This window comes from Aplysia californica, unplaced genomic scaffold (genome assembly GCF_000002075.1).
Source record: "Aplysia californica isolate F4 #8 unplaced genomic scaffold, AplCal3.0 scaffold00226, whole genome shotgun sequence".
Lineage (NCBI taxonomy): Eukaryota > Metazoa > Mollusca > Gastropoda > Aplysiida > Aplysiidae > Aplysia > Aplysia californica.
The window spans coordinates 970,925-984,439 of NW_004797496.1; the positions used below are offsets into that span (position 1 = coordinate 970,925).

The following is a 13,515-nucleotide window of genomic DNA, read 5'->3' on the forward strand; positions in this document are numbered from 1 at the left end:
TTAAATATAGTCAGCAAAGAGTCAACTGATAATATTATGTACTTTCCCTTCTGACTTGTGCTCTGAAGAGCAAGAACTTAATAATAATAATAATGGAAAGTAGTTTGTCAATTCGCATCATTTTCTTATGGGCATGATTTATTTCACACTAATGGAATACACACTTAAGAGAAAATGTGTGTAATATTTTCGGTGAAATTTTCCAAGACAAACAAAATCAACACTAGAACAAAAATGTTTGCTGCCAGATCATACAAAAAAATAATTTCTTTAAAAAGCTATGGTTTGTGAGCACAAATGAAGACTACAGGAAAAAAATGGAAGAGTTGCAATTTTGTGATTCTGAGAAATTTTAGTTCTCAATGTTTAAAATATTAAATCTCAAAAACAAAACAAAAATTTCTCAGTTTCCTTTTACATCGACCCTGCCATTTTTCTCTCTTTCAAATGTGAGTTGTGAGGCCTCCATGGGGAATAACTCAAAATAACCTTCAAAATGAGATATGCTGCAGTTTTTTCCCTGTTGTCTGCAGATCCACAGCTTTTTTAAAGTCCTATTTTGGAATGAATATTTTCAGAGCTCTGTGAAGCGCTTTGAAAAATCCTGAAAAGGAGTTGATCAGCAGCTTCTGCGCGCAGAAGTCTTGTCTGCCTTAGGTACCAGATAGATGTCTTTGGTCAACATGGAGTACAAAACAGGGGTCTGTTTCTTGGAGTCCTGGTGTGGCTTCTCTGTGTTCACAGAAACCATGTCTCTGATCATCAGTCCTGTCACAGAGGTCAGTTGTCTCACAAGGCTTTTGTCTCCCCGGTTCCTGCTCAGGACGTTGTAAAGACAAGTGATGAACCATGACCCTTGATTTTCCCGACGAAAAGCGAAATATCCTGAGAAAAGAAAAGAGAACACGTTCAGTTATTTGTTGTCATAAGCAATCTGTTCCCCCCCCCTCCCCCACATACACACATGCTCATATGCATTAATACTAATCTTTTACTCTCTGTCTCAATGTTGACAGTTAAAAATATTTGTGAGACAGTGTGGTGAAATCAGGCGCTAATCAAAATAATGATACTGAAGAAACCCGCATTTTTATCGAATTACTGTTTTTTGGCTCAAAAACCTTTTTTGTCCATTTAAAAACACATCTCTGTTTTGACCTTTCTGAAAAACGTTCATTAAAGGCATTAAAAATGCAAAGTTTTCGTTTCCACGTTCCATGGACTCTCAAGCTATGGAAAGAACCAAACTATGGTGGCCATTTTCTCGTTAATTTTAGCTCTGAAACTAAGTGACACCACCTACTTCAATCGCAAATATCTCCACTTGTTTCCAAGATAGAGGAGTATTTGTGTCACGACGCAGTGAAATCAGGCGCTCGTCAACTTATGGGCATGTGAAGTTATTGCTGTCATCTAAAAGCTTATTCATTTGCCTTGTTTTCAAGGAAAAAAATACCCATCTATCCTGAATAGAGTTGGAGATATTTGCAATTGAAGGAGGTGGGGTCGCTAGGTTTCAGCGGTAAAATTCGAGAGAAAATGACCCCCAAAGTTCGGAAACTTCAATAGCTTGAGAGTCCTTGAAAACTGAAAAATTACATGTTCTGTGCTTTTAATCAACATTTTTCAGTCAAATACACTAGGAAATGTGTTATTATAAGGACAGAAAAGGTGGTGAGCCAAAAAACCAAATTTCAATAAAAATTGCCAACTGGCGGAAAAATACCTGTTTCTTCGTTTTTATTATTTTGACATGCACCTGATTTCATCACGATGCGTCGCATTTTTTTTCATCAAAAACAGGACAAACAAGCAATCTTTAATTAAGATGATGCAGCTAACTCCATATGCCCAAAAATTGACGAGCACTTGATTCCACAGCGTCATGACATTCTTGTTCCCGAGTCATGAGTTGCCCACCTCCTAATTCAAAGGTCTGAACTAGATCAACCAGGGAATAGAATGTTTACTATCACATCAAAATCCAGTTTGCAAAAGAAATGTTCAGCCAATTTCTGTTCGCCTCGGAAAAAGTGATAGTGGTTGGAGGTTTGCAACTTGTAGGCTCTGCTTATTTACTAATCCTCTATTTTATAATGACAATAAAAATAATAATAATAATAATAATAACCACAAAATAATAATAGGAATAATAATATGATAATAATAATAATAATAATAATAATAATAATAATAGTAATAATAAGAATAACAACAATAATAATAACAATAATAATAATAATAATAATAATAATAATAATGATGTTGAAGATAATAATAGCTTATATCCACAGCACACTCTATCCTTTATACAACTATAAGTAAAATGCCAGCAGATCCCAAAACACCACTCTGAAATAGTGTCATTTTCCCAGGGAGCATAATGCAGTGCAAACTGCAGATTACATGTCCATGTGCTGAAACATTAACAAACTGACACAACCTTTAATTGTCTATAGCCAGGCACCCATTTCCATGAGGGTGAGGTGAGGAAGATTTGCTTCTCAAAGACACAACGTTGGGGCCCTGATAGGATTCAAACTCATGACCTGATGGTTGAGAGTCCGAGAACCGAACCACTAGACCACTGAACCCACATCTGTCCATCTTACTCTTTCACTGCATAAAATTACTGTTACTGTGTCAGTGTACTTCTCTTTACTCAGACAAGAGCTGGAGAGAGACCATTGCTCCACATTAAACACCTATCACAAGTAGAATTAGAACAAGTCATGATCTTTGGCCTGCAAACACAACACATCCCACTGAATTCCTACCTAAATAGGATCTGCAAGGATACCCCACCCGACTGCCCGTTGTGCGACTGCCAGGATGAAACAGTATCACACCACCTTTTTACCTGCCCTGTGCTTAGCGACCGGCGTAGTATACCTACCTACCTGCCTCCCCAGACATCGGAAATACTCTATACAGCGACAAAACACAGCTGATAAAAACCTGTAAATTTTTTACCATATGAACAGGCCAAAGGGCTAGAACTAAAATGGCCGCTGGATCGGAAAAGTAAAGTAAAGTAAAGTAAAAGTAAACACCTATCACTCCAACAATTTTTTTCTTCTTTTCAATCCCTTTGCCACAGGCCAGAGTAAAATCAGAATAGATGTTTCAAGTCAACATGAAAAAAACCCACTCCATTGATCTCTTCAACCTGCCTGCATTTTGATGACTGTTATGTACAAGGCATATTTTTTTTTTTTCAATCAACGGAGGCCCCTCATCTTTGAAACAACCATATTGTGTTTCTCCAAGATGATATTATGGTTGGATGAAGATTCTTCTTCTTTACTTTCCCGCTGTTGATTCTGTCTGTCTCTCATGTTTTTATTTTCAGATCATTATTAGCATAATTGAGTTGGTGTGCATCTCTTTACCTAGCCACAAGACAACCTGAATGGTTTATATACATGATGTATATAAAAATTTCTTTTATTTCTCGTTGGGATTGATTTAGAATGCTGGCCTTGAAGTAGGTCTAAATTAAATATCAAGACTAGTTCTACCTGGCTGCTCAAAATTTGTGAAGTGATTTTATGTTTGCAACAGCATTTTTATATAGCCTTGTACGTACATACATCAAACATGCTTATTATAGTGAAACACATGCAAATTGAACAGAATTTTAAGTCCCGAAGTCTTCTTATTTGTCTATATATATAATAATATATTCTTTGTATTTTATAACAAGTACACAACCAAATTCGTACTTAACAAATAGGTTTCAACATCCCGCCAATTTTGCTTCGTGTAAGCTAAACAGTAATTCTGTTAGTCTGTCTGCTCGGATGAAGTATCCCTGTCAGCTTGGGTTGGCCCTGACAGGCAAATTCGAAGGAACCCGCCTCCAAAATGATTTAACACTTACAGTACTGTCTGCAACTCAAGTCACAAGGCTGTAGTATGCGCTTATTTCTACTGGTGATTTTAGTTGCCGATTCGACCAGGCACACTAAATATAATTAAATAACGAATGTATCCCCTGCACTGAAGTAAATACCAATAAAAGTGTTTCTACGGCTACGCAGGTTTTTTTAGTTTTGAAAAATGGTTTCAGCATTCTAAACTGGTGCATTACTTGAAGGTATTTCACTATTTGAGCCTTCGGTACTGTAAGTGTTAAATATGTCGATGAGGGCATAAAACACAACAGCTACATATGGTCGCTTTTTAAGACAAGCCGGCTAACCAAGATTTCGGGGGTTTCCAGAAATCTTGACCAACACCAAAAGTGGGCATTGCCCTACCAATAGGAGAAGTTTGGTTTCATTAGTGCGTATATATGTTTGGTTATAGATTACATAAAGCTCTCCATGTCTTTTAAAGAAACTGAACAAGGGGCAAAAACTTTAACTTCGATTTTCTCAAAACAGCATTTTTTGGGATAGCTGCCTTGTGTTTAAAAGCGACCATATGTACAACAGGCAGACTTCTCCTTTCAATGTGGTGCAGTACCTGGAGGGGTGGCGTACATCACCAGAAAGTCCAGGTAACAAGGAGCAGGGCTCGCAACATTCACAAAGCAAGGCTCCCGTTGTACTTCAGAGCGTATTCTTTGGGGTGCAGGGCTCGCAACATTCACAAAGCAAGCCTCCCGTCGTACGTCAGTGGGTACCCTTTGGGGTGCGGGGCTCACAACATTCACAAAGCAAGGCTCCCGTCGTACGTCAGTGGGTACTCTTTGGGGTCTTCAGAAAATGATAAACCATAAAGGTTGATGCACACGGGAATTCTTTCTTCACAGAATGATACATGTATAAAATTATATGCACAAAAATTTTACAAACTACTGCACAGTAAGATATTGATGAATTAATCTAAATTATACATATATATGGACAATATGGTTGAAACTGTCCAAGATGGAAACCATTTGTTGAGAAGGAAAGTGGTTGTCTTATACAGGTGGAGGTCTTGGACAGTCGGGTCATTATTATAATATAAGAAAGGTAGAAAATAGAGTCATTATAAAAAAGTGTGAGATGAAAAATGGGAAGTGGTTGGCAGTCCAGGTGACTGTTTTAGACGGGTGGCCTGTAGATCTACACCTAGCGCAACTTGCACAAAGGGCGTCCGAGATTTGTTGCCCTTATCCGAGAAGGCATGGTGTTCGATCTTTCCTACCATAAGATCAGGGGTGTGGCTGAAAGACAGCAGTAAGAAGGAGCCAAGGCGTAGCAGTAGAAAGGATGCAGAAAGAGCCAAGAGCTTAGAGGAGGGGGCAAAGGAGGTGAGGGGGTGGGGGCAGAAAGTGGAGACAAAAACAGACGACAGAACATTGTTTATGGGGTGTGAAACATTTACAATTTTACAATTGCATATGGTCTCATTTTTGTTGCTACATCTTTCATCTTTTTTAAATTCAATTTTCTTCTATCTTTTTATTTTACACATAATATTATATGAATGCCACATAATATATTACACCTGCCAAGCAAGTGTATACTTTTACGCTTTTTTTATTTCACACAATTTTGCCAAGTATGATTTTTTAAGGTCAATTTTGAGGGACCATATCTTGGGCTGTCTTAGGTGACCTATTAATGTGTCAGATGATGCAGAATTCATTTAGCTTTAAATTGGTATGCAGTATGAGTGGTTAGTACAAGGCTTTAACACAATTATTGGGTGAATACATTTTCAAGTTTCTTTTGGACACCACTGTAGTATTAGGACAAAGATGAAAAGATAAATAATTTCCTTTGTAAAGACACAAACAATATTCCAGATCAAATGACTTATGTTCGGAGCAACACCTATGAGTCTTTAGTCACGTCTTACGGTATCCTGACCAAACATCAGCCTCATTCTTCTTACTGAGGAGGTCTGCACGGCTATTTACCGGCTCTAAATTACCATTATTATGTCAATGTGCTTTCCTCTACTAAAACCTTCTCAAACTCAAAACAGCAGAGGATTAATCAAGCCGTTAAATCCAAAGAGACATTAAAAATGGTGAAATATTTACAGGCAAAATGATTCTTCGTGTTACATCATCTGTAGAGATAATTCAGAAAAAAGAATACCTTCGTTCCTCTTGAGGTCCTTGCCCATTCTTTTCTTCTTCTTCTATCAAACAAGCGTCAAGAGCATCACGAAGGTGGAGATTGCCCAAAGTTGGAGGTAAATCCTCTGTGGCTAAACGAACAGGTTGCAGCACTGGAAGTTCCATTCCATCATCTAAACGAGAACCCCTGCATGCCTAAAGATAAAAGATTATTAAATAAATATTAAGAGCAAATTGCTTCATGTAAGCACATAATATATCTATGATCTAAAAGGTTTCGATGGAGGCGTAAAAAATTTTCAGGGACATAAAAGGCTTTCATTTCTTTTCATTACTGCCATCAGCAGCAAGTGAAATTTTCTCTAATTAAGATAATTAATAAAATTTTCCAGGTTTTACATTGTCATCTCGGCCACTAGTATGTTTTACTCTTGACTGTCCACCTATGTCTTTCCGTCTTCCTTTGTAACTTGACTAAATGATTGCTGTGGGTGGCTGGAGGGCACCAGTGGTAGGTCCAACTTTTTTACTATTCCTCTTCAATTTCTCCCTATCTTCTTTTTTTCTCAACACTTTCGTTATGTTCATCTATTATACTTTAAAAAAAAATTTTAATCATAATTTTACAAGCAAGTTGCTGTGATTGACACAGAATGATGTGAGGCACAAGGGCTAAAGGTGGACAATGCATAATGAGGACTGACAGCATCAAAGTATTGACTGGGCTAGAGGATATAACAAAATGCACCAGAGCAGCTGACGACTGTAAACAATGGCAGGCTATTACACGTCATCCGCTGAGCTAGAGACGACACCTCCAGACACAGATTTTAAAAGCAAAATGAGCAAAAACTGAACACAGGTTCAAGAACGGTAGATAAGCCATTCTCAGTTTGTTGGAAGGAAACTCCACATTCTCTAGAAATGGGTGGTTGGAGGTGCCACTTAAGTACTTCTTTTCTGTCGCTCTGTTGCTTCAAGCAGCCCGTTTTTCTCTCTTCCTTCTCTTGATGACTGTTATTGTGTTGATGTGTTTCTCTTGACTCAGAGACTATTCCCTTTAATGGAAGATCCCTTCTCCTCAAAGGTGGATATATACCAAAAGGGAAAATGACTCTTTGTCTTCCTATCTCTTACATTCTTACATTAATTCTATTTCAATTTCTTACAAACGTTCAAGTTTAATTTTTTACAATAAAAATGAAAGGATTCCAAATCCCCGTTTTTTCCCCCCTCTATATCTTTTGAATTGCAGCTTACCTTAACACAATATAAAGGAATCATGCAGATCTGGTTAACACAAATGAATTTTGGACCATTTCATCATTCCTCTCGGCTGAGTCATCCCCCCCCCCTCAACTCGCTGTTACCTATAGTTATCAACACACGTCACACATCACTTGTTCCATACGCTGAAGGGCCAATAACACGATCAGTTAAAACTGACAACTGGTTCATCCTCTTTGTGATAAGAAAAACTACATATGATGAAATCTAGGTAAAAATACTTCTTTTTTGTGATCTTCTAAATCCAACAAGAAAAAGAGTCACACACGAGTCATTTTGTTAATTTTGATATGCTGGTTCGGAATTTGATGTTATTTTTACAATAGGATGTAGTCTTCAATAAGTTTACAAACAAAATTTTTATCGTTTGTGGGCCGCAGGCATAGACTGTCCGGTCGGCTGGATGCTTTTTTTGCTTCAAGCTGGCAAGCCTTGACAATTAAATTAATAGCAAAAAAACATAAATAAAAGAGAAAGACAAAAGGAAACCTGAAAAAGAACAACTAATTGGTCTTGGAGTGGGGAGAAAAGGTTTGAGGATTGGACCAGGGGTCTCATTCCAATACTTTTTGAGGACCGATGGCCTTATTTATACACAATAACGTGTCAAGGTTTGGCAAGCAAGGGCACTGACCTGAATAAAAAACAATTTGGGTTTTCCAATGAGGCTAGGGCAATTTCTGTCTCTGAATTTTTCCATTATCAGTCTCGTCTCGACTTGTCCATCCCTGGTAGAAATGGTGTCTTCTATTTGATAGCCAGATTGCGTGGCTTCCATCCTAGAGTTGCCGTGTGAGGAGATGGCCACGACAAGACAGTCGCAGTCAGAGTGATCTTCTCTTGATACTGAATCAAACAACAACTTTGTTAAAGTAGAAACAAAATTTTTAAAAAACAACAAATAACAATAAAAAACAGCAACAAAAGAACTTCAGAAACTGTATGACAATATAGATGAAAATCTCTTGCAAAAGAAATAAATTTACAATGTATGGTGGTAAATTTTTTTAACCTTTGCCTTACTTGGACCTTTTACTTGGGATCAACAATCGTTCTTTCAGAAGACATACAATGAGGAAAGCAGAAAGTCATAAATGTAGCATACTATTCTTTACTGTGTACTTTTGAGTCACTCTGGAGTTATAGACTATCAGATATCGGGTTATAAGCATACATGAAAAAACAAACGGAAAGACAATTGGGATATTTTCCGTCTTTGAAGAAAAAAGTACATCTGTAGAAAAGCTTCTTTTTCCTATTCTATTCAGACGTTGGTGTAGTCTTCATACCCTAAATAATATCTATTTTCTTTAAATCACACATAAATCATTTGGTTACTCTTTTAAATTTATCTTTGATTTACGCAATACCAAAGTTTACCATTATGAATAAGTTGTAGCAACTCATTCCTGGTCACATCCCGGAAAGTTCGTATTTCAAAATCCAGAGAGGTGAACAACTCTTGAAGTCGCCTGAAGTCCTGCTGGCTTCCATCTCGTGAGCGTTGTCCTGAGAAGTTATGGTTGACGATGATGATAGCGACACCTCTACGCTCATGTGAGAAGTTGTAATTGTCACTGCTATCCAACGCTGGTACAGGATTGTCAGAACTTGTAAGAGAAAAAAGAAAAAAGTTGAAAAGGGTTATCCACACATGGAATTGCTTTCAGACTAGATACCACATGCATAATTATAATTGCTGAGCAAACAGTATTACTACTCATGTCATTTGTTTGGTATTTCCTTTTTAGATTAGCCGGGTTTGTCCTGTTGTCATTCTTAAGTTGTGTTTTTATTGCTTAAACTTTCTTCACCAGGCTTACCTTTCTGTCAGTTCATGAGAACACTGCAAGGCAAAATGTCATACATAGGCTACCAAATGACTTGCTTGGTTGTCAAACAAGAACTCCACATTTTGGTGTATTGAATCTCTTTGCTTTCTTAAAGGAGAAACTTCCCTTTTGAAAGATGTTACGTACGAGCTGAAGTTTGGTAAGACAGAATATGAAAATTCTGATCAAATTACAATATTATTTAGAAACAAATATGGAGACACACTTTTTAAGTTTGCAAAGCACCTTTCTAGTAACGAATCTTCCACAACCATAAAAAAACTTAAAAGATGGAATGCATCGGCACTACACTCTCTTTGCAGGGTTGAGTTCCTGGTATCTCCCCTCTATGATGTCAAATGGGGGAATGCATTAGACCAAATTCATAGTTGATGAAGTATCAATTCAAATTATATAAAAAATGTTGATATTATTAATATTGTAAGTCTTGAAGGAAAATGATTTACATCACAGGAATAATATCACAGGACTAAACCCTAAAACACATGAAAACTTTTTTTTGGGATGCAAAAGATCCTGTGATTTATATCACTTCTGATTTTCAACATATCTGCTCATGAAAAAAATACACATCTTTGTTGGCAATTGGCTGTTAATTAATTCTTTATCTTGGGAGTAATCATGTATAACGTTTCAGGATTTTCTTAGAAATGGCTGTTTATTCATTCTAAGCTCTAAGCATGAGAGTTTCTGAGTCATTTTTTTGCTCAGATAGAGACACACTCCATGCTTTCATTAACTCACCCTTTATGACAGCCTTTCCTTGTTTTTGTGTAAATACCCTCAGTGTCGAAGTCAGTTTCTATAGGAAAATAAAAAGAAATAAAGAAAAAAGTGAAATAAATGAACCCTTTCGTCCTAAATTTAAAAAAATAAATAAATAAATAAATAAATAGCATTTGTATAGCCCATATCCCCGCTCAACAGCAGGCTCTATGCGCTTTACACTATATTATTACCCCAGCAGACCATGGAACACTCCGAAACATTCTCAGCTTCCCGGGAAGCATACAGTGCAAGCAGCTGATTAAGCGCTCTAACACTAACAAACTGACAAGATTTTTCACTTTCTATAGCCGGGTACCCATTCCCACCTGGGTGAAGTGAGGAAAATTCGTGTAAAGTGCCTTTCCCAAGGACAAAATGTCGGGTCACTTACGGGATTCGAACCCACGACCTTACGGTTGCGAGTCCGAGAGCCTTATAAGCACTAGGCCACCGACGCCACTTTTAAATGACATATATCTATCATGAGAGAATACAGAAGCATCCATATTGAAGGACTAGGCGTAATATGGTAGGCCTATATCCTACTTCAGTTTCAAAGTAAACATTCCCCCCAAGAAGACCAATATTCTTTTTTGATGTTTCAAATTTTACAGACTATTATTTTTCTTTTTTGCAAAACTTTCGTGAGTTACATATGTCCCTATTTCACATTTAGAAAATCAGGTAACAAAAGAACTAATTGCAGCATGACACAACTATTTTTTATAAAACCAACTCGAAAAAAAAATAGAGAAAGACTTCAAAGTAAAAAAAAAAGACTATTGCAGAATAATTACTAACGCAATTAAATAGGGGCAATTTCGATATACAGGTAGTTCACTCTCAAAATCTTGTTCACTCCAATAAAATATGGACTCCAGTAGATCCCTTTAGTTTAGTTTAGTTTTAGTAAGAGATTTACGGCACTTGCAACACAATAAGGTCATATAAGTGCCGAAGAATAGATGCGTAACAGGAGAGTAACATACACAAAAAAGAAAGGGGAGATAATGACGACAGATGTTTGATAGGAAAGAAGGAGCAAACCACACCAGAGCACCCGCCAACCACCCACTAGATCCCTTTAAAAAGTAGGTAGCCTACATATAGAGAAAAAAGTGCTAAAGTGATGGAATTCTTAAAACTTAATAATTTTTTTCTAAATAACCTGAAACGAGACTTTTTTTCATAATAACAACACAGAAAATGTCTCAATTTTTAGCTGTCTAGGCCCTACACATCTTAATTGTTGTTAAAATTTCTATTCTATCATGGATCGTACACATTTGATATATTCACAAATAGGCTATATATTTATATTATATATATATATATATATATTGCATGCATGCACACACACACACACACACACACACATGACACACACACACATTATTATAATAATCACATTTTTAAATCTTTGAATCGATTGTAACATACCATCACATATTCCCATAGTTTCATCCATTGTCAGTAAAGCTGAAGTTTCAATGACAGCACAAGAGGCTAAAGAGATAGGTGAATGTTAGTGTCAGTCTCTTAAGTCTTAATTGCTGCTCACCACCTGTGAATAATATAAAAGAAAGGCTTGTGGAAAGAAACACAATTATAATAATAAACAATAATATGGAAGTGAACATTCCAGATACGCACCGCATTTAAATTTGCTCTGTGATAGTTTATGAAAATATGCGGATCATACAGCTCGTCATAGAAATAATGAAATCTGAGAAATCGGCATTTTTCGACCAGTTTGGAAATTTTTTTCAAATTTTTGTTTTTTAGCTCAACACATGTCCTTTCCAAAACACTTTTATGTGTGAATTTTGTAGAAAAACATTGATTTAAGGGACAAAAAATGTAAACATGCCGTTTCCAAGGACTCAACAAGCTATGGAAGTCACCAAACTTTGGCGGCCATTATCTCACTAATTTAACTTCCAAAACCAGGCGACCCCACCTCCTTCAATTGCAAATATCTCGACTTCTATTCCAGATAAATGGATATTTTTTTCCATCGAAAGCAAGGGAAATAAGCAACCATTAAGATGATGATTAAGACAAATAACTCCATGTGTCCCAAAATTGGCGAACGCCTGATTTCACCACAATGCCTCACATAATATGCGGCATAGGGGGTAATAATTATCCATCAACTCTTTGACTTTAATTTGATGAAAAAAATATAAGAGGATTTTGAAGTTGGGCTTGGTAATACTTCTACTTCTAGATTTCTAGATTTCTAGATCTAAATTGTTTCATAAAAAGAGGACTTTCACGATTCCTCAAAGAAGTATAATAGATTCTAGATCTATATAATGTTATATAATTATAATTGTATACAATGTATTATACTAAATATCCTAAATTTAAATTGATATTGAATGACCATCATACTGCCCATCCTACTCACTCTCTCGACCGGGCTGTGGTGATCTAGAATCTAGATTCTATTTCAGTTCCAGTCAAGAAGTAACAAACTCAGCGACTTAGGACTTAGGCTGAAACAACAGCTCCCACCAAATGTTGCCACAGGACTAGATCTAATGTACTGCTGACACTGATATTGGAATTCCCAATAATAAAAATAAAAACTTTGTCGTGTTGACCAAATAGCCTCAACACCCGCCTAACACCCACCCACTCACATCCTGGCGTCACTCCCAAAACTCAAAATGTTTTAAAATAGTGATGGGCAGGTATCGATACCAGGTACTTGATACTTAGATACCTATTGGTTTCGATATCGGTACCGATACCTGCTCTAAACATCGATACCTTTGTGTTGTTTATCCCAGGGCTGCCAAAGCAAGTGACTTGGGCCTTGAGAATTTTTTGTTTATCAAAACTGATGAGTTTCGTAGGGGGCAAGCGTTTTAAATTAATCTAGTGATTTTTTAACAAAAAGAGAGAAATTTTTCATGAAATGTTCCAAGTGATTTTGCAAAATCCTCACTGACAACCCTGATTTATCCTCATTGGTTTAATTTAAAGTTGCTAAAAATCTGGTAAATTGAATTGCCTTTTTAGAACTCTTGTGTTTTTATTTTCCAATACTAACATTTTCTGCAAAGTTGACTTTCCTCCCATACTTCACTTAATTTTTGTTTTTATTCTCATATTTGGGTATTTATTTCTCTCTCTCTCTCTCTCTCTCTCTCTCTCTCTCTCTCTCTCTCTCTCTCTCGCTCCCCCTCTCCCTCTCCCTCTCTCTCTCTCTCTCTCTCTCTCTCTTTTACAAATAATTTTTGTTTGAGTCTCAGCTAAATAGTCACAAGTTGTCTAGACACAATTACCTAAATACTTGGAAAAGTAGAGTTGTATTTTTGTCTTTAATTATTACCCCCCGGCGTATGTTACCAATAGCATTAGGTATCGAGGTATCGGTATCGATACCTTGAAAAATTACTAGGTATCGACATCGATACCTAAATTGTGGTATCGGCCCATCACTATTTTAAAAGTTTCCCCGAAAACGAAACGGGAAATCCCTATGATGACGGAAATTGGGGGTATCGCTTGCTTAAGTTGTTCCCTCAAAGGCGCAATTTAAAAAAAGAGAAAGTAAGAAAGAAAGACAATTTT

The 13,515-nt window shown here is 36.7% G+C and overlaps 1 protein-coding gene across 1 annotated transcript; it reads right to left on the reverse strand.

The window, feature by feature from the left end:
- Positions 1-118: 118 nt before the first annotated feature.
- Positions 119-12,601, reverse strand: LOC101863347 (caspase-3). Its single transcript, XM_005099805.3, has 8 exons — positions 12,344-12,601; positions 11,371-11,494; positions 9,907-9,964; positions 8,690-8,919; positions 7,944-8,155; positions 6,042-6,217; positions 4,471-4,703; positions 119-885 (listed from the first exon to the last, which is right to left on the reverse strand). The coding sequence occupies exons 2-8, from the start codon at positions 11,396-11,398 to the stop codon at positions 620-622; spliced, it is 1,203 nt and encodes a 400-aa protein (XP_005099862.1). The 5' UTR covers positions 11,399-11,494; positions 12,344-12,601; the 3' UTR covers positions 119-619.
- Positions 12,602-13,515: the final 914 nt, after the last annotated feature.

Bases quoted from the DNA above. Each gene is read 5' to 3' on its own strand.
- LOC101863347 (XM_005099805.3), bottom strand. From the start codon at position 11,398: ATGGATGAAACTATGGGAATATGTGATG. The intron at 8,156-8,689 runs GTAAACTTTGGT...TGTTTGATTCAG, and splicing joins GCTACAACTTATTCATAATG to TATCAAGAGAAGATCACTCT. The intron at 886-4,470 runs GTACTGCACCAC...TTCTTTTCTCAG, and splicing joins GATGTACGCCACCCCTCCAG to GATATTTCGCTTTTCGTCGG.